Source organism: Zerene cesonia, chromosome 10 (genome assembly GCF_012273895.1).
Source record: "Zerene cesonia ecotype Mississippi chromosome 10, Zerene_cesonia_1.1, whole genome shotgun sequence".
Classification (NCBI taxonomy): domain Eukaryota; kingdom Metazoa; phylum Arthropoda; class Insecta; order Lepidoptera; family Pieridae; genus Zerene; species Zerene cesonia.
The window spans coordinates 3,877,679-3,899,697 of record NC_052111.1 but is presented as its reverse complement, the minus strand read 5'-3'; the positions used below and the strand labels follow the sequence as shown (position 1 = coordinate 3,899,697).

At 31.7% G+C, this 22,019-nt stretch overlaps 1 protein-coding gene across 5 annotated transcripts in view; it reads left to right on the top strand.

The window, feature by feature from the left end:
• LOC119829763 (potassium voltage-gated channel subfamily KQT member 1) overlaps positions 1-22,019 on the top strand; it is a 37,875-nt gene that overhangs the window by 9,883 nt on the left and 5,973 nt on the right. For 2 of the 5 annotated variants that reach the window (XM_038352458.1, XM_038352453.1), the window contains 11 exons: positions 629-802; positions 2,214-2,348; positions 3,205-3,287; positions 5,551-5,726; positions 9,293-9,421; positions 10,330-10,440; positions 10,778-10,965; positions 11,403-11,557; positions 15,480-15,572; positions 18,729-18,799; positions 19,460-19,587. In XM_038352458.1, coding sequence (XP_038208386.1) covers positions 669-802; positions 2,214-2,348; positions 3,205-3,287; positions 5,551-5,726; positions 9,293-9,421; positions 10,330-10,440; positions 10,778-10,965; positions 11,403-11,557; positions 15,480-15,572; positions 18,729-18,799; positions 19,460-19,587 — 1,403 coding nt within the window. In that variant the 5' untranslated portion in view covers positions 629-668. Of the gene's footprint in view, positions 1-628; positions 803-2,213; positions 2,349-3,204; positions 3,288-5,550; positions 5,727-9,292; positions 9,422-10,329; positions 10,441-10,777; positions 10,966-11,402; positions 11,558-15,479; positions 15,573-18,728; positions 18,800-19,459; positions 19,588-20,585; positions 20,714-22,019 lie in introns of all 5 variants that reach the window. The other 3 variants (XM_038352454.1, XM_038352457.1, XM_038352456.1) reach the window with 3 other exon arrangements.

The window sequence follows — 22,019 nt, the reverse complement described above, 5'->3', positions numbered from 1 at the left end:
CAAATGTTCATGGGCGGTGGTAGAGCTTACCATCAGGCGACCCACCAGCTCCATTGCCTACTATGACATAAAAAAAATTTAAATTACTAGTGTAAAATATTATTTAATACGATTATTGAATCTTCAAAAGAATAATTACTTTTCTTGGACTTTTAAATGTGTTGCCAAAAAGTCGTCTTAAGTGGACCTCTTTACCCATTAAACCTCCACCGACATTTTAATAAATGCAATAATAGATATTATTTTTTCTTAATAAAACATATACTTTAAAGAATAAGCAACAAAGAGTAAAATTTTATGATCGTACATCTCCACTTTTTTAGACCATTTTGTTGTTAAACTAATAATCTCTAGCAAAATGAGTTTGAAATATTTTGGTTCTGGCGATAGCTAGATACTTTTTGTACGTGTTTATTTCTATTATATTTTTATATTTTATTTATACTTCCATAATAAGTAAAAATTTTGGTTGTTTTTATACGTAATAGTATACTGAACAGTAACTTTATTACCTTAGGATACGATACGATTGTGCCAAATAATTGTAAGGATTGAGATCCTGATCCACTTATATATATTGATACCTTGTTTAGGTTCATGTTTGGATAATAGTGACCCTTGGTTGCAGTGAGTGTAAGCGTGGCGGCGACCGGCTGGCGACGCCGCGGATGTCGCTACTCGGCAAGCCCATCAGTTACCGCGCCACGCGACGCGACGCGTGTTGCCGACGCTTTCAATCAAAGTTCTACAATTTCCTCGAACGGCCTAGGGGTTTCAAGGCCGTCCTTTATCATATGATTGTGTAAGTGAATTATTAAATTTGTACAAGACCGCAATTTTGAGATTAAATTTCGGCTATATGTAGGTAATTAACTCTTCAGCTTGTTTATACGACTGCTATTGTTAAATGAACTTGTAAATCATTTCATATTATATTTTACTAACTGCACGCCCCGGATAGTTATTTTCCTTAATTAAAGTAACAAAAACTATCTTATCTTTTAAGTTGGATCAATATGTACATAGACTGGAGATTTCATTAAAATTGGTTGAGTAGTTTAGGAGTCCATCGCGGACAAACAACGTGACACGTAATTTATTTATATCAATATATAGTTTTCATATCATCACAACATATTCATTCTGTTTAATTAAAAGTATTATATAAGGGATGCGCCGAACTTCACCTTACATTCCGTTTGACGGCTTGATAAGAACTTCACTCCGACACTCCGAGGTTCGCTTATTTAAAAACTAAATAAAATATGGACATTGTGCAATCATATCGCATCTAATAAACAATAATACAACCATCTGTCATATCAGGTTCTCATCTGTTGAATTAACAAACCTTTTATATATTTAAAAATCATCGCATTTTGCATCGCATAAAATAACCAGCTTTCCCACTGCGTTTTCGCTCGCGTAGACTACAAAATTTTACATTTTGTTGATTTCCGAAGACGAGGCAGTATGATCTTTTTAACGACTTTGATTGCGTATATTAAGTATTTAGTAAAGTCGTTAACTATTCATTTTAGCAAAAATCCTTTTTTCTAGCAACGTAATCGAAAATAGCCGAAAAGCTAGTTATAAATAAGCAGCCGTATAAATCTTTTATTTTTTAGATTTCTATCATAGGCATGGAATTCACACAAAAGAAAGAATGATGAAGCAAGCAAATAATCTAGTAAACAAAAACATTAAAGTCGATTTTATCGAACTTCCTATATTTACGAATGTTCGGCCGAAGTTTGTATTGTGAAATACAAACACAGTAGGTACTCACTATTTTCCTTGGTTATATGAATATTTATTTTTTATAAACAGAATTACTGGTTTGAATTGTCTGATTTGCAATAATAGACCCTTTTTAATAAAGCAAACTACATTATTTACAAAGAACAAATGAGCAATTTCGATATTGTAGAGAACTTCCTATTATAAAGCTTCGATATAAAACTTAAAGGTTTCAAGCAAAACCAAGTTTATAATTAAAAACTACTTCACACTAAAGATTTAAATATATAATACATTTCTTTCCACGTTGTATGAATCTTATTATTAGTTTTGGCGCCTGGATCAAAGTTTTCCTATTTGTCGATAAGAAAAGTAGAAATAAGTTTGAATACTCAGCCCGCTCCGCTGCCATTTCTGTAGAGCCCTTCGACATCTTAATTTAATTCCAAACTATAATAACTTTTCTTGAACAGGTTCTTGATGGTATTCATGTGTTTATCGCTGTCAGTTTTCTCAACAATAGAAGAATACGAAGCAAAGGCTGGCATCGTTCTGCTCTATATGGAGGCCGTTGTTGTTGTGTGGTTCGCGATAGAGTTTTGTTTAAGGTAAATAATTATATGAATTTAATTGTAATAAATTTATTTTAACATTAAAATCGATCATTACATATACAAGTAATATATATAAAATTTAGAAAATTACTTTTAACTAAATTTCTGAGTAATATAAACATAACGCTTACATATAGCTTTTGCTGCCAAACGATTGTAATTGAAGCATAATATGAAAATTGTTATTACACTTCATTAATCTGTAAAAGAATTTAATTCTTATCTAAATTGTTTTTTTTTTTAATTTCCTAGTTTTTATATGTGATGAAAAGAAGTTGTTTCATTGACTTGACTACGAAAACTCGTACACGTTAACAACATATGATTAAATCAACTAAAAATAATTAATAAAAACGAAGTCAAATTTATAAAACCTCTACAGCTGAATATAAGAATATATTTTAGTCATAGATACTGATATAGAGAAATAATTTTTATGCACAAAAAATCGATAGGCTATCAAATAGCTGTATACCCTGCAATGCTTATGTGACGATGTTAAGTGTAGAAGTCGACATCTTCCGAATTATAAGTAAACATCTAATTAAACATTCAATGTACACCAAGCATCTTCAGTGTTATACTTACATTATTATACGTACATTTAATTCTACTGGGAGACTTGCTAATTAGCCTGGCTTTCGAACATTTACTGAACTATTTTACTTACTAAGTTGGTCAACAACTTAACTAAGTGCGATACCAAAATAGAATTCTAAAAGTGAATAAAGAAATAGCTTGCTAATGTATAATTTATTTAATTTTACATACCTACTACTGCAATGCGTATTTTGTTAACGTATTTCACGCACAATTTAATGGTTTATTTATGTTTTTTTTTTTGTGCTAGGCTATGGTCTTCGGGATGTCGCTCTCGGTATCAGGGATTGATGGGTCGCCTCAAATTTTTGAGGCGACCCTTCTGTATAATAGGTAAGAGTTTCTAAACCATTAATGATTTCTAGTATTATGTCAAATGATAATATTCTATATCATTCAATATTATTTTGTCTTCAAATAGTAACAGAAATGTAAGATTCACCTTTCCAATTCAAATTCCAATGCCTTACGCACAAGTATACCTAAGCTTAGTTGATATTTTGCTAAAACACACTACCAAACTTTGCTATGGTACCGTATTTATGTTGATTATTATACAAAATTGTCTTTTGTGACTCGTAATTTAAATTTCGTGCAACCGCTGTACAATACTCGAGGGACTCGCTCCCTCCCGTCCTGAGACTATGCCGTGCCGTAACTGACAAACATAGCTGCACGATTCGCCCACTTGGGCTTAATAATGTTGCCTTGCGATATTATACTTCAACTTTGACCTATAAAGGCCTTTGGCTTTATACTGTTATTTTTTTAATTAAATTGCTTGTAGAATTGCACTATTGACCAGTTATGAAAGGTCAATCTTACATTAAATGAAATACTACTCAATTATTAGTTTTTTCGTATGCACTTAAAATCAAGTAATTGTGTTATTGTAATTGTCTTTTTTTTTACGTGAGAATTAGATTGGCCGCTGACTCAACCTAATCTGAATATCTATAAGCAACATACGTTTCAAAACAATATACTTGTTTATGCAAATATATCCGACACAACACAAAACCTTATATTACCATATTCTGAACATTTACATATGTTACGATAAGAATGGGAAGTTTATAAAAATATCACTTTCTGGTATTCTGTAGATATTATAATCCTCACTAATATTATAAATGCGAAAGTGTGTTTTGTTCGTTTGTTTGTCCTTATTTCACGTAGCAACCGAGCGATGATATAGTATGATTTTTGTGCTTGAAAAATAAGCTATTTTTACCGCAGTGAATCATCTCATTCTCAGGAACACCTTAGATGGACAAGGGCAGGATGTTAGTTTATTATATGTTCGTAGTTATTGCACCCTGATATAACCTGTTCTTGTAAAAAAGTAATGAAAAATTTAATAATTAATGAAAAGTAGTCACTGTTAAGCCTCCTAACTATCTCCAGACACAAAAATCTTACTATTATAAAAAAACCATTACGTTGTGAAATAAATACAAACTAAAAAATAAACAAAAGCCAGAGGGAGTAATGTATATTCTTGCGCATCTGGGAGAAAATATTTTTTGCCAATTGGTTTTCTTTTGAAACTAAATGTATTGATTACATTCAGGTTTCCAATTGCTGCAAGAATTATTAGTATACAAAATAAGATACATTATAATCACTGCTTTAATCTGTCTATACAACTTTCCTTGCGGTTGTAAAGTTCGAATCTTGATAAATATTTTACACAATGAGACTAGAAATGTATTCTGTACGTCAAACATTTGCGCCTGTTTTCATTTCGCATCCTCTCTGCATACAAATTAGTTAGTAACTCACCAGATACTACACGCTCAAATCTATATCAATAGTACATGTGTGGCCATAATTGTAAATACCTAAGGTATTGTTATGAATTATTACTGGGGCCCAAGAAAAATAAAATTTAAAACTGTACTTTTTTTTCTAATATATTCATATCGTAGCTAGCCGACCATCATGGCTTTGCCTCAAAAAACAAAGAATTAAAAAGGACTTGTGTTACTCAGCTTCCTTGCTCAACTGCGCTGCGAAACCAATGCGTCACGGTGTTTATCCTATCATTTGTTAAATTCATGACATGTTTTAGTGATATGTCCTATTTTAATAATTTAAAACATAGGAATTCTACACACCTTGAGTTGCCTTGAAGGGTTTTTAAATTAATATCGATGTGAGGAAATGTGAAAGATCTTAATTAATTACCGGATCGTGTGGTGGTAGGTATACCTACATAGTTAAAACAACGTTCAGTTTTAAAACAACAGGCGCTTTTACCTGAGTAAAGGCCTGAATGAATAACATCGTTTATGCTGTGTCTGATCTATTCAAACGACCTATCCGTCGAACTTCGAAATTCGAAAGTGTATTGCAAAAGACAAATAAAACTTCACTGACACTTTTATTCGTGTGTCACTGATGCCTATACATTTATTTTCAAAAAGTAAGCAACATATATTATTTCCCGATTTAATTTGCCTACCTACTATACGAAAACAAAATCATACGAAAAATAATCTAACCATTGAGCACTGTCAAGTGCACGTTTTCATTAATTTTCTTTCATCTCTAGTGCCTCTTACTTACTTAGTAAACGGCGAATTATTTGTAGATGTTACCACAATAATAGCGTCAATGGTGGTACTGGGCATGGGTTCCTCGGGCCAAGTGTTTGCAGCATCCGCACTGCGTGGCCTGCGATTCTTCCAGATCCTGAGGATGGTCCGCATGGACAGACGAGGCGGGACCTGGAAACTACTGGGATCCGTTGTATACGCACATAGACAGGTGATTCTCATGTCACATATATTTGATAATTTAACTAAAAATATTGATTAGTTGATTACCTTAAAACAAAAACAACGAAAAAGAAATAAGTAAGATACTTAAAGCTTCGTATAGGGCATTAAACAACAGAAATATTTTTGGCATAGAGCGATTGGATCAACTGTTGCATTTATGTATGGCAACATGCCATAACGTAAGATTTGACATCACTGCCGATAACTGTTTTGTTCATAATTTCGGCACTTCTCTATGAATGCATATCGAAAAAACTTATTTTAAAAGTACCGAAACGTAATAGAAATAATAAAATCTTAAATAGTTTTTTACGATTTTGCAAAACACTAGTAAATACAAATGGTCGAAAGTTCATTAAGAACATTTATCTTGTCCGACAGTTTGTTTTGTTGATCAATTATTTTTAGGCCCGTCTAGCACACGCGTGAAACAAGGCGAGTTACGGTTCCTCGGTACAATTTAATCTTTAAATAATTAATGAAATCCAATTTAACAGTTTTAAGCTTTGGATTCCTGAAAACTTCGTATTTTATCTCATAAATTGGGGTTGATAATACAAACGACATTGCTGAAATATTCATTGATGTTAAATATTAGACACAGTGTAAACTGAAGGTGATGAAATTGTTTGTAAAGTACAATTTTTTTGTTCTATAAATTGACGTAACCTAATTACTTTGCGTGGTTAATTTAAAACAGATACTAGTTGTAGAATGATTTATCTACACTATAATATATATATCTATATTTTATGTGTAAAATGCGCATTTATTATGTAAGGAAGCAGTGCAGAATGCTGATACTTATGATTAAATTAAGTATAAAATAAAAGAAAATAGATTTAAATAAAAATATACAACACGCTACTGTGTATTTGATACACATACTAGTTATACACACGAATGTATTATGTTCTTTTCTTATTTTGTAGGAAGCTATGTTATGAGCGTTATAAATCAATATTAGTATTTATATATGGCTACATTATGCGATTCGTCGAAGCAATACGCCGCAGATAGAAATGCCATATCCTACATGACAAACTTAATTCAGTATGATTTATGACATCATTGATACCAGAATACCTTACCTAAGTGACCTATTCCACAAAGAAGCATGACAAGTAGACATATCGGAACTGATTGTAATTTCCTTCACCGGTTATACAAGATACATTTAGAAAGTAAACGTCTCAATAACTAGTCCAATAAATACATTTTCGGTGCAAAGCTATATACTAATTATCGTCGACGTGTCAGCCGTTTAGGACGTCCACTTTTGGACATAGCTCCTCCCAAGGCTTTCGTTAACAACCATCATCAGTGGCCTGATTCCAGTGGCTTTCTGAATTGGATTTAAATGAAGTTGAAAACTTTGTTTCTTAGAACGCGCTAATCTCAGTTATTACTAAAAAAATTGCAAAATTTTTAAAGATCAACTACACCATTTCTTGTCGGTTTTCCTCTGTAGACACTGCTTTCCGAATAATTGGTAAATGTTAAAAATATGTGATGAATTTATAAGTGCTAGGGTAAGAACTCTTATTGAATAAATAAATGTTTGAGTTTGAATTACTAAAAATTCTAATAGACATTGAGACCTATACGACACTTTATTTGTTTCGATTTTAATATAAATTTTTTAGTATTTTGTTGTGTTTGATTTACTTTTTACAGGGGTATTATTTTTAGATTTAAACTTGATATTGGATTATAAACTTATTCGGTCTGCCCGTGAACACGCTCGCTGTAGCAGACTGAATAAGTTTAATATAATGTAATGAATCTGTTAAAAAAGTATATAAATCGCAATAATTTGCATTTAATAAAACAAACAACGAGAGTCACTGAAGTCACCCACTCTCTATCAGGTGTCTTTCGTTAATTTTTAAATAATACTTGTAAATAAACCACTCAGCCAAAAAGCTGTTCCATTTATGTTTAGAAGTTCAGTGATCATTTGTATTGCCTGGGTAAGAAATATGTTTTGTTTTAAAATTATTGAGGTGCTTGTTTAAAGCATAACTAATTTTTATTGTTAAAAATTATGTTTTCTGCAAAACAAATTTTGCGTCATTTTAAGGAAAATCTTTTAAAATAAAATTCTATGCTAAATCAGCGTTCTTTGTTCGGCCTGCCTGTCGTCCATAGAAATAATTCGAGCGAGTCGTTTTTGTAAATCTTTTGTTACGTTCAACTTGTGTAATGTGGTAGAAATATCCTATTCGGCTATTCAGCTTCCATCAACCATAATTGTTTGTTCCTTTACTTTAAACGAATTTATTTAGCTGTTTAGTCGCTACACACAAAAGCGAATACGATGTTTTCTTTTAAAGAATTTCGGATACAGAAATTCTCAATATCCTGAACTTAAGTTTTAAATTATAGTTTATTAATAATTTCTGTACTTTTTTAATTCTACGCTACTGCTTTTTACTGCAGTATACACAATATCTGTTTTCAGTGTTTCCGCTCTCTACCCAATGTACCTTACCAATTATTACCAATTTTTGTACTGCTCTTAGATATCAAACATAAATGTTCGAATATTTTTTATGAAAGCACTCTTGAAAAATATTGTATGATCATTTATGTCAGGCAACCGTGTGTTCGTCTTAAAAAAATTAAAATCTTGTAGGTATGGTATTCATTTGAAATGTAAAATAAAGGATAATATACATATTTCACAATAATTTATAATGATGGTTCCGCATTGCGTGCTAAGGCAAACATTATTTACTAGTACAGTCGATATAAATAATACTAAAGTCTGACTAAACCTCATTAGTGATTGTTCAATTTAATCTAGAAGTCAGTGTACCATTGAAATACAAACAGCCGCTTGAAACATAATGTTTATTTTGTTCCCATTTAATAAAACAGGAAATCTAAAAATATACAGATATCTACTAAGATTAAAGTTATAACTCTATGAGAGAAAAATAACTCTTGTGAACTAAAATAGAAATCTTTTGATAGTTATAAAACTTTGTATATCTTGCTTGGCCGTGGTTGGTAAGTGAACATAAAAACTATTGTCTGGTTGATACATTTCTATGAATGGAAGAAAATTGCACTGCGTCGTTGTAGGAAAATATAAGAGCATTACAATACTGTAAGAATTGAAAACATTACTGCGTTATACGATATTATACTAACTTTATCTATAATAATATCATATAATTAATGACATGCTATTGTGTTTATTCTTGTTTTTAGTTATTTTGTTAATGTGAAAAAAAAAAGCTATTTAAATAGTATTAAATTGCTTTCTAATAATAGCTTTTTTGCATTAAAATATAAAAATAGAATAACATAAATAGACTAAAGTTATGTGAAGTGAAGAATAAATCATGCTAGTGTCAATATCAAGCAACTGGCAATATTTATCTGAAGCGGATAATTTGCATTGTAATTAGTTAATTTTGTTATAACATATTGATATTATAGTTATATAACGAACAGATATACAAACATTCCTCAGTTTCTTATGGATGGGCTGGATGGTTAATACAATTAAGCGATGAATGCTATGTGATTTTTTTGTTCCAGGAATTGATAACGACCTTGTACATTGGATTCCTCGGCCTTATTTTCGCGTCATTTTTAGTTTATTTAGCAGAAAAAGATGTTGCTGATACAAAATTTAAAAATTTTGCAGAAGCATTATGGTGGGGTGTTGTAAGTATTTCATTTGTTTCTTTTTAAAAATTATAGAAAACTATAATAGGTGAGGAGAACAATACAACAATAAATAAAACTATGTACACATAATGACTTCCTAGTCTACCTACCAAACATCGATTACACATTTCGCATAGTTTAACCAGAAAACATAACTTTTTCTAAGATTGCATACAAACATCGGTAAAGTGTAGAAAGTAGGTAAGTACTACGTTTACAGACACTGCGCTGTGCACAACATGACACTGAGACTTCTGTCTCACAGTGACTCTCATTAGTGAATGAATTATTAAAACACGGTGATCTGCTATATTTCCATTTATGTTTTGATTGTTTATTTGTATGGAAATATATTTTTTTATAATAATTGACGATGTTCCCATTTATTGTTGTATTGACGACTCCATCTTATACTACGGATATTCCAATAATCCGATAACAAAATATTATTTACATTAATTGCATAGTTTACTCATTCTTCCTATCGCAACATTGAATATTCCTATGATAATATTTAAATCAGTTTGAACCATTTCCTCGTCGTAAATTAATTTTATTGAGATAATATAAACCTTCATAAAAAATATCTCGTTCTCAAATGCGCTCGACGAAGATAAATACAGCGAACTGCGAATGTGCTATTTTATGACTTGTGTTAAGCAATAATTAACATTATGATTGTATTTGGGAGAAATGTTGAAAGACGAAGAAGATTTGTGAAATAAATCGATTAAGATTTTAAAGTGGATTGAGGTTCAATTGCGTCTCTGGTCCTTTAGATAAACAATTTAATTTAATCGAGTTGTGTAATGGTATATATGTATATATATTATTAATATAGTACCAATATTGTTGAAATATTTCAAGACAGTATTGACCGTTACATTGTACTTATATATGTATAGATCACGCTGTGCACAGTTGGGTATGGCGACATGGTACCACAGACCTGGCAGGGCAAACTCATTGCTTCATTCTGTGCTTTATTAGGGATATCGTTCTTCGCTCTTCCAGCTGTGAGTATATTTCACTTAATATAAAACTATTAATTCCGCCCGCGGACTCTGCTTAGTGAAAGGAAAAAATAGACAGTATTGGAACTTTCCGGGTATACTTGCCATTACTGTAGGATTTCCGGTTTAAAAAACATCCTGTGTCCATTCTCGAGTCACAAACTAACTTTGAGCCAAGTTTTATCTTTATCGGTTGTGTGGTTAGGGGTGAAAAAAGGACACAGAGACAGACAGACGAACTTTTGCATTCAAAATATAGTCGAGATACTTAACCATACTTACAGAAAACATAATAATAATAGACATGTTAACAGGCAACTGTACGAAATTTCATCCATAGGGAATACTTGGATCTGGTTTCGCTCTCAAAGTTCAGCAACAACAAAGACAGAAGCACATGATCAGGCGACGTCAACCAGCTGCCACGCTCATACAGGCCCTGTGGAGGTGCTACGCGGCGGATGAACACTCAATGAGTGTTGCCACCTGGAAAATTCATCAGATACCCCTACCTAGTCCACAAATAAGGTAAGTTAACCATAATAACCTCATAAATAACTATTTATATCTAAGTCATCGTCGGCAATGGAGGTGGCGGGTCGCCTCATGGTAAGCACTAAACCGCCCATGGACATTTGGGGAGGCGTAAGGTCGATTGCAGACTTTACACCACTACAAATGGATTGCCTTTTGTAGTGGCGTAAAGTTTGGCGTAAAGATTGGATTTATTTATTAACGAGAGGTATAAAGGAAATTATTGGGAATGGGAAAGAAAAGGATTTGGGCTATGCTATTTCACGCCGGTCTTCTGTGAATGTGTGGTACTTCACCGGTGCGATCTGGCCCAATTCGTGGCGAAGCATGCTCGACTACCACATACGATAAATATTTGAGTATAAAAATTGTATGCATGTAACCATAATTAATCGTGTACAAGCCTGATATATAAGTGAACTGTTTGACAGTCGGGTGATGAGTGCATCTTTCAAGAACAACGCTTCGTTTGTGTCGCGATTGCCTACGATACGACGACATAAAAGCACTTCTCTGCATTCCCCTGCACCGCATTCAAAACCAGTAGTACATCGGTACGATGTCAACGCCAGTGCTGAAAACCTCGGTAAGCATTACAAATTAATTTTCTTATTTAAAAATTGTATTTTTCCATAACAATACTTACCTACCTATAGAATTCACGCACCTTACTTCAAAAAAGATACGGCCACATAAACCAACCACCTTTTTTTCTAAAATTTAACTCAAATCCACAAAATATTCATAACCCTCAACATTCGCAATCGTACATTCTTTAAGTACCTTTAATACTTCTAATGGATAAAACTAATATTTTATTTAATGAAAATTCAGCATGCTGTTCTAACATTTTAATCAGACTAAAGGTCAAAACGTAAATAACAAGCTCGTAGACTAATGAACGTATTGTATTTAAAATTACTTTCTTATATTTTACATTCTCGTCCAATGTGTTAATAATCTGCACATCCTAATAACCATTGCCATGATCGTAAACAGGAAGACTTAATACAAGACAAACTTCAACTAAGCGCCATACTCGTACATAGTGCCACAACAAAAACTACCCACGATCAAGAAAATAAAACCCTTACTATTGTAAGCGTGATACAGGTACACGAAAATTACATTTTATACAATATCTTTATTTTGATAAAATGGAGGATGACATGACGTGCCCTGTTTCATAGATAATCGCACCTCAGGCGGAGACCGTGCGTGTTGTCTACTTCATTGTTGGAAAAGCTGCTTTCAAGGTTCCGTTCTTCATCTTTTAGATGGCACTATGGCATGAAGTTAAAAGTCGAGAAAGCTGCGTTTCTTATTATCCTTATTTAGTAATTTTGAAAATGTGTATACACAAATAAATTCGTAAGGGCCATAGCACCATTGATACCGGATAGGATATCCGAAATCCGGCTATGATGGCTGCATCTCTTAGCTCGAAACACAGTTGCTGATATTCTAATTACTTTGTACTTCTGTCTATTTTTTTCACTTTTTGGAATAATCTGCACCCGCGTAGATACGATATCGCTTCGAATTACCTTACTGATACTGCAATCAGAAGCTTGATACTTACATTTAATTTGACGAAAGACAAACGCATTCAAAAATATTGCTATAGCGTTTATTGCTCATGTAGTCCCATAGGATTCAAAACAAGTTTTGAAATTATGTTTTCGTAAATCAATTGATAAAACAACACGGTTCACACAATGAATTTCCTAATTGTTTAATAAAAAAACCCAAAAGGCATACCTCTTGGAATGGCTTTATTTGAAGCTTTAATGTCATAAAGCTATTAAATAACAAACACCGCTTTGCATTTATTTCTGCATGCTAGGTAGAACACTAGGAAAAAACTGAAGAAGATAGTAGATAATGCTTTAAAATCCTGTGAAAAGCAGAGTTCGTAATATGTAATTATGTAATTATAAGGCAACGTGGATTACGTTTAGTACTAATTAAGCGATCGATAGAGTGTATATATAATAATTATATTAGTCAAAAATAAATAATTTTATTGAGGTTATGGTCACATAAGTATGAGTTACATCGGTCCCTCACTTTATCAGAAAGCATAGGTATTAGACCTTGTGACATCATATCGATTATATCACTGGCACAGTTACTTATCATTTTGCAAAAAATTGGGACGCGTGTACATTACAATCAGTTTTATAATTATATCTAAGTAGCGGTGCATCCCGGCTTCACTTATGGTACCTACATATATTAAATATTTGAACGATTTCCAAAATTCAATATATGTGTCCAGTAGATCCAGAGAAGAAATATATTAATCTATGCTTATATATACTTATATACTTATAATAACGTTGAGCTGAAGAGTTTGAACCTGCTAATCTCAGGAAGTACTAGTCCGATTTTAATAATTCTTACAGTGTGGGATACAAATATAAACTGGAAAGCAAAAGCAATTTACTAACCAATTTATATACGAGTCTATTGGAAGAATAATGTGAAGAGATCTGGTAATAAGATTTAAAACAACATTTAAAATTATAAACAGCAAACGAAGCGAAGCAGGTTATATTAAAAAAATATATTTTTACGAAAGTCGCCCTCTTCCTTCGCCTTGTTTTTTACTATTTAGAAATGCAATTTGTTGTCATTAGAAAGATTGTTGCATTTTGAACCGACTTAAAAAAAGGAGAAGTTATCTATATAGATTTGTTCGACCGCATTCTTTGTATTTTTTGCCTCATTACTTTTTACTAGGTAAACCGACCGATTTTATTTACTTCTTTTTTTTTGAAAACTGAAGATTAAAGATTAAAATTTTACTCTAGTTCAAACAATTTGATGGTTGTTTAGCTTTTAGCTAAAAACAATTATGTTTATTAATTAAATAATTAAGCTCAATTCACAAAAAACTTCTTATATTTTACAATTTTTAACCAATTTTTCTTCAATTCTATTACAAATATTTTTAATAAATACTATTCAGACAATTTTTTGTACAATGATTTCAGACTGAAGTTTGTTTTGGTATTAGATATACATCCAGTGTCGTTTCTATCAGCTTATAGGTACCTAATTTTCTAATATAATTTTTATAGATAAGCATGAAAAATTTATCAGCTTTAATACCTAGGTAATGAGCCTAGCTTTTTTACCTACTAGTTTTAGTACAATGTTATAATACAAGTTGTGATAGTTACTAATTATTTTACAGTAACTATAAAATTCCTACTAAAAATGTAAAAGGTAATTAAGCTTAGAATGAAGAAGTCGAAGCCTATGCTTCGACCTCTATATCTATGTATAAAATCCTGCAAACATTGCAATGACACCTAAACAGCAACCGCAGTGCGGGAAGCTTTCCTACGGACATTTCGTCAAGCAGTTATGTACTTTGGGTTAAATTATTATCTATTATTTAAGCATAAAATGATCCACTTTCGATCCCTTCGTAAACTCTCCCTCTGTTGATATTATGATAGAAAAAAAATTACACCTTCCTGTTTATTAATTATTAGAAAATAATAATAATAATTAGATATAATGAACATTCTTTAATTCTCATTATTGTACTGGATCGTCGAAAATGTAAGTAACATTAACTATCTAATATTTTATTTTGAATTTCATCTGTCTGTAAACATTCAAAATACATACATAGCACATGTCCAATCACCGTGACAGCATCGTGAGATACGTTTACTTTAAATTAATAGTTTGATATCTTTGGCAGGCTTCGTCTATAAATCTTTGTCGTATAGACACATTAATGTGCAATATGGACGTTAAGAACTCCTAAAATGTACACATAAATAAATTATAATATATTTCTCGTAGCAGTTAAATTTTAATAGCTAATTGCTTTATGGTTACAAAATACAAACAAATAATTGAAAAACATATAAGTAAACATCAACCATATTTCATGGACTGTAAATAGCCAGTGAATTTTTACACCTGATTCGATATAATTTAAACGATCTATAATCATGTAATAACTCTTTACCAACAATAACAGTAACACCTGAGAAAGAAAGAGATAACAAATGGATCGATAGTTTGCTTAGACATTAACAACCACTGCATTGACCTCATTATTTAGGTAGTCTTTTTATGCAGTATTAAAGAAGTTACTTCATAACTTTATAGTTTAATATTGATGTGGAAATTAGAAACGATTAAATTGTTATTGAATAAAAAGATTTTAAATGTATTTATTAAATAACCACACATCCCATGATACTGTGAATACAATAGTCATATAAACCTTTGCAAAAAGTGAAAGGCTTTCTTGAAAGAAAGCCTTTCAATTTTCATATTTTTTTTTCTTTGGTGCTAAATACTAGAAACAATGTAGAAATTTCTAAAATTTCTAAAACACAAAGCTCAAAAATTCTCTTTTCAAACGAACTCAAATACTTGGAAAAATGTAACACTTTAGGAAAGTAAAAAAAAAATAGCCCGGATATACAATGAAGAGGATCGTGCGATGAAGTGAGCCTATATGTATGGGTTGGCAGGGGCAACGAATGGCCGCTCAGGGTGCAATCGACACAAGCCATCCTTCAGCGAGGATTCGGTGGCCGAGACAGCGCTGTCCAAGAAGTCCGATGGTAAGATCACAGGAGCCTAAAATAACTACTAACTCCTTTGTCTTATCAACGTCTACAGCATCAGCATCAGGTTACGGCTTCTTAATGAAAGTAAATGATAAAAGAAAAGGAAGAAAACAAAACACTTGTAATATAACTATTACATAATTCAAAAGTTAAATGATAAAATATATTTATGAATATGTAATATTAAAATGCATGTGTAAAATCAGAATAGCTTTATCGCTTTCTCAAAAAATTATGGAAATGCATTGTGTGAACCGTGACTATAAAGTTTAGAACGTGTGACGCAATTCTAAATACGTAAATAATGTGGGTGGAAGGTACGTTCGCACATATTTAAAGCAAAGGCATAAACCGATAAACAATTGAGCTTCAATTTCGAAAGCAGACATATTTTGTTATCCATATTAGGTCATGCGAGTAATCTATACTAATATTTTAAAGATTGCATTAAATAGGCTCCGAAACTACTGAACCGATTCGAAGATACATTTCACACATAAATCGACATTACCTATAATAATGTACCTCCTTAGCGACATAGGATATTTTGTTTTCATAATGTTTTTATGTTTTCATGACGAGCAGCTAGTATTTTATAAAAACATTTTTTTTTTTCTTTACTTGTGTTAAAATTTACAGGTATTGTTCGTGTTGATTTTATTTTAATTTATTTTTTTTTGCTATCTTTCCGCACAAGGATTCGCCCGTAGACAACATTTTTTAAACTTCATTAATTTTTTTATGAAGATAATATGTACGACATTTTTAAGACTTTAGATTCTTATATGTAGAAAAAACCTATGGAGAATCCTCTATTTAAGTTTTAACCTAAATAAAATGATACCTCTTTAAATTAGATAGCCACCCCTGAAAAATACTATTTACAAAAAAATATATTGCTTATACTCGTTGGTATATTGATCCCAATATTTGCCTTCATCCATAAAAAAATACTAGCGTTCTACCCCGGCTTCGCCCGTGGTATTTACATATATAGCCTTAAATATATATAAAGCTCCTTCCTCAATAAATTGGCTATCTAACTCTGAAAAATTTTTTCGAATCGGATCAGTACTTCCTGAGATTAGTGCGTTCAAACAAACAAAAGAAACAAACTCATCACCTTTATAATATTAGTATAGACTCTAAAAATCTGCAGTTTTGACGTGTTTGTCGCGTATATAGACAAACAAATAATTATATGCTCTACATATTTTTATATATGTATAGGAACAGTTACTTCATTATGACATTAAAAATATATAAATATAATAAGTTCTTATTGATAGGTACTCAGTAATCATTTCGTTGCTGCCGAAACCATCCAATCCATCAAAACCATCCATAAAATGAAGTATTTGATTTTTTTAGTTTACGTTCATTTTTAATTCAAATTTGCTCGGAAATAAATCTAGGCCGACGTTATTAATTTTAAGTCTTCTCGAAATATATTACGATCGTACCTACCTACGTTACGTAAATGCTTCAATTACTATTTCTATTACTAAATCAAGGCTTTAAAAAAAAAAGCAAATAAAAATACAGAAAAATAAGATACACTTCATTCAAAAAAAAGTTACAGGCATAACAATATTTTATCCTTACTTTAATTTTAGTCTTACAGTATCTACTGTAAGATGTATAAAATGAAACATAAAATAACCAGAAATATGAAGCAAAAATTAAGTTAATAATGCCTTCTTTGTATAAATACTTTTCGTAGAACTATAGAGCCCGAAATCTTTTAAATATATTGACATCTTTGAACACACTTATAATTAGCAATATTATTAAAAGCATATTAGTAAGTAACTAAGTTTATTTCTGGAGTTATTCTTTAATCGAGTTTAACGTCCCATCGTCTCCATTCCCTACTATTATACCGATATTAAAAATACTTGTCTATTCACGCCGAATTTTAAATATATTAATTTGAAGGCTGTAGAGTTTGTGTATTTGTTTGATTGCGGTAAGCTCAGGAAATGAATACAGTCTAGTAAGACCGATTTTACAATGTGTTCTTTCACGATCGGATACGTAGGTACGTGAGCCCTGAGTGGTATAGGGCGATGTGGTGATGTACCATGGGCGAAGCCGGGGCGGATCACTAGTGCAATACCTAATCGAATATATAACTTTGTCATATCACAATCTTCGTTCTCATACTCCTCCGACGGCTGGACCGATTCTCATAAATTTGTGCACATATCGGGTAGGGCTGAGAATCGGTCAACATCTATTTTTCATACCCATAAATTATAGAAGTAATGCTAGACAGCGTTTGCTGGATCAGCTATCAATATATAAAAACAGGAAAACTACTTTAAAAAAAGAAAATGTGCACTTACCTAATGTACCAGTGTTTGTAGAAATATTTGGAAGAAATCGGTTATGCCCGTTGTATGTTAACGTTCGAAGGAGTAAAATTCGTTCCTCATAAAAATCATTCATTTGGTTCCAATATAAAAATGACCAACTCGATATTTTAGTCAATTCACTTAGATATTTTAAGTATAATACTAACATATAATCTACGTGGTATAATTAAGTTATTATACTGTATATGCAGAAATGAAGAAGAATAACCTATTACAGAAATAAATATAATGACTATGGTTGTATAAAATATATAGCGAATTCCTAATTTAAAAAAAATGGAAGGAGAAATTCAAGTTTATAATATATGTACAAAATGCAATAAATACCAGCGACGAGTCTTTTTTTTTCGGTAAATTCACTAAATCCTGTCAATGTGACGATAGCTCGATGAGATCTTTTGGGCTATTCGCCTTCACGGTTTTTAAATCTCCTTATTCATTCAGGAACAACCGTTTTTCTATCTCAATTAATGCAGCTAATATTGCTAGGTTCTGTTTTAAATGTTATCCATTGAATAAGATAAAAACAATATAGATTTAAGCATCAAGAAAGAGAAGCACTAGATTTAGAAGAAAAATAATTATGTATTAATAATTAGCATAGGTAGGTATAATAGGAGGAAAAAAAAGTTTTAAGCCACATAATTTTTCTATTTTCTTGTTCCACATTGACGGAATTCTAATGTACATATTAATTTAAGAATGTGTTTCAGACTGGTTTAGCTAATTTATATAATCAAATGTAAGCTAAATTTATTTTACTTTGATGCAGACGAAGATGATGAGCCGCGCTGCGTGACATTAACCCCCAGACATAAGGCCGCCATTCGTTTTATAAGAAAGGTACGTATCATTTATTTTTATGAGAATATGAAATATATTACAAAAAATAATTTAAACAACTCAATTATAACTACAAACGCATACAACACTCACAAAAATCTTGTCAATATATTACATCATAAACTTCTATGTGTGTTGCAAAATTACATATAAACTTTTCGCGTTACTGAATCTATACAATATTAATAAGATGGAGGAAAGAACAAAGCACAGAACCTAATCAAAGAGCATCTTGAATTGTTAAACAATGTTTACCGTATCCAAACTTACTGCATTACCTACGCCCTCTTTCGATTCTCGAGTTTCTTTTGGGTGCTTCAATAAACGATACCTTTAAAATCGCCACTTTACTGAAACCATCGCGTTGCCAAGCTCTTAACTGATTCTATTAGATCGCTGCCCCGCTGTGCGCCAGATGTTTTATAGATATTACTGCAAAGAAAACAGTCTAGAATTTTAACGTATTGGTAATAAATTACATATTTAAAGGCGATACATTTTATTTTATTTGTGTATTCTAACCTAGTTTTGTTTAAATAAATACGAATCTATTATTTAAAACTAACACGATAGGTAAGCGTAGCATTCTGACTGATAGATTCATATAACAATATTACCTTTAGAAACTTGAGTTACCTATATCTTGTGGAATTCTGACAGATGAAGTATTTTGTGGCTCGGCGTAAATTTAAAGAAGCATTAAAACCATACGACGTAAAGGACGTTATAGAACAATATTCCGCGGGACACGTGGACCTGCTGAGCCGAGTGAAAAACGTCCAGACTAGGTACTACTCAGTAGGCTTTCCAACGCATTGCATGCGTGCAGACAATTTGAGCTTTTTAAATACATTCAAATTTTGATATCTGTGTGTGTATTGTCTGAGCAAATGCAAAGCGGTGATAAAACCATTGGCTAGACTACCTTCCTCTAAACTTATGCCTTCGCACATCGATTTGTATTGTACCTACTTTATAATTACCTACCTCTATACCTTCATTTTTTATCTTTCTATCGTCTGGACTGTCGTATAGTCAAATATTTTAACTCAATATTCATGTAGCCAGAATGCCTATTTTTTATGAGCTAGTCAAAAATACCCATGTAGTTTGTGTTATGCTCGTTCTTCATATCTACCCACAAATACAGGGAAAGCTGAAGTCGCTGAAAATTTCCTCCATAAAATGGAGACTGCAGTTTGTAAAACGTAAAATGATTTTCAATTTTACATTATCACGAATTTTGTGAGGGACATTTTCGGTAACTTCACTCAACTCCAGGTTGATGTTTATAAGAATCTCATCAGTCCCAGGTACAATATCAACACTTATAATATTAATCAATCCTGCATATAAATACAATTTAACACAGCATGACTGACCAGCTACATGTTTAAAAATATTAACATTTAGTCATCTATAACCCAAACGAAATTCCTACAAATTACAAACCGACGCATCTACCTACATCACCAACCTGAACATAAATTGCATAAAGATCATATTTTTTTAGTTATAATTTATGAAGAAAGACATTTAATGGATTTACAATTTCCCATATTATTATTTTTCATTGGTTATAATTGGAAGTATTTAAATTTTAAATACCACATAGGTAAGAGCTAGTAGGTAGGACACAACCTACAACAGAGGATGGAAATAAGCCATTGCAGCCAACGAGATCATAAGCCATAAAAATATATGAAATTGTATATGAAGTACGATAGTATTTAATATAATCCTATTGCACAACAAAATTTGCCATGAAGATGTTTTATTTCAATAGCTCAAGTATTTTGTCGCACGCAAGAGATTTAGAGAAGCTTTGAAACCCTACGACGTCAAAGACGTTATTGAACAGTACTCCTCTGGACACGCCGATCTCCTTAACCGAACCAAGAACCTACAGTACAGGTGAGCACTGAGATACAATGGGGTTGTATTTTTAAGGGAGTAGGAAAACGCGCACAGAGAGGCCCTTGGCACTCGCCGCCTGTCGCCGCTTCAATCATAGCTCAAGTGCTCATCAGCCAGTTCTTGTTATAACTCTTCATGTACGATGATACACACACTCGTTATTTTTACTAAGAATTGCGAATCACAAAAATCAATCATTAATAATTTTTACCTAAAACTGTAAATTTAATTAATAAACTTTATTTAATACAAGATTCCAATTCCAATAATAAAATATCCATTAAATTGTTTTTGTAATTTCGTACTGCAAATTTTCTAAAATGGACTTTATAAACCGACGCATATTTTGGTACCCTGCACTCTATAAGCACAAATCTCAAACTGAATCCTTTTATTACTGCATGTTTTTCTGCTTAAATTTTGATTCAAAATCGCAAATGTGAAAACATGTTATGGGAAAAGTTCGTTTATTACTGTGCTTTATTTATTTCATCCGCGAAATTGGTTTTCTAAAAGTATTTTTGTTAACCTGCCATTGTAAACTTTTATGTACATATTAATTATTGTTTGTATTCAAAAGGGTTCCTTTAGAATTCAGACAAAATAATGCTCACCATGCTACAGTAACTATAATTGCCTCTATAGTTTATGAGAGCGTAATGCGAGTTATTGTTATTAAATTTAGAATACATCCTAATGTTGGCAAAGTAGGTATTTTGGTAAGCAAATATAAACAAACAGTTAATAGCATAATTGAATCACTAGGCATGTATATTATGCCAATGTTTTCACATTTGCAAATATACAATTATGTTTCAGCGAGTAAATTGTAAATAATAAATTGAAGGTACGTACCAAGTTAATTTATTACTTTTATATTGTAGCCATTTATTACTCAAAACAAATATATTGCAATATGAAAATATACGCATCAATGAACAATAAAACAATGAAAACTCACACCTCAGTGATCGCCATCCTGAGTGTTAAATTAAAAAGTAGCTTTTATGGAACTGTAATGTGAACAATAATACAAAAAATAAACGTTTGCATTAATATTTTTATGATAAGACAACTATCGATTCCAAAATTTGTCACATCAAACCGATTGTTACAATATTCCTTTTTATCTGTGATGATTTCATCTGTGTTAAATAAATCAATTCATGTTCTCTACTAAAATCTTTAAATTTTAAAGAATTTGCAGAGGACGCAAAAAAAGGCCCGGTCTGGCAGGACGCAGAAGGCTGATCACCTACTTGTCCATAAAGAAAATCGATCAGTGAAACAGATGTATATCATC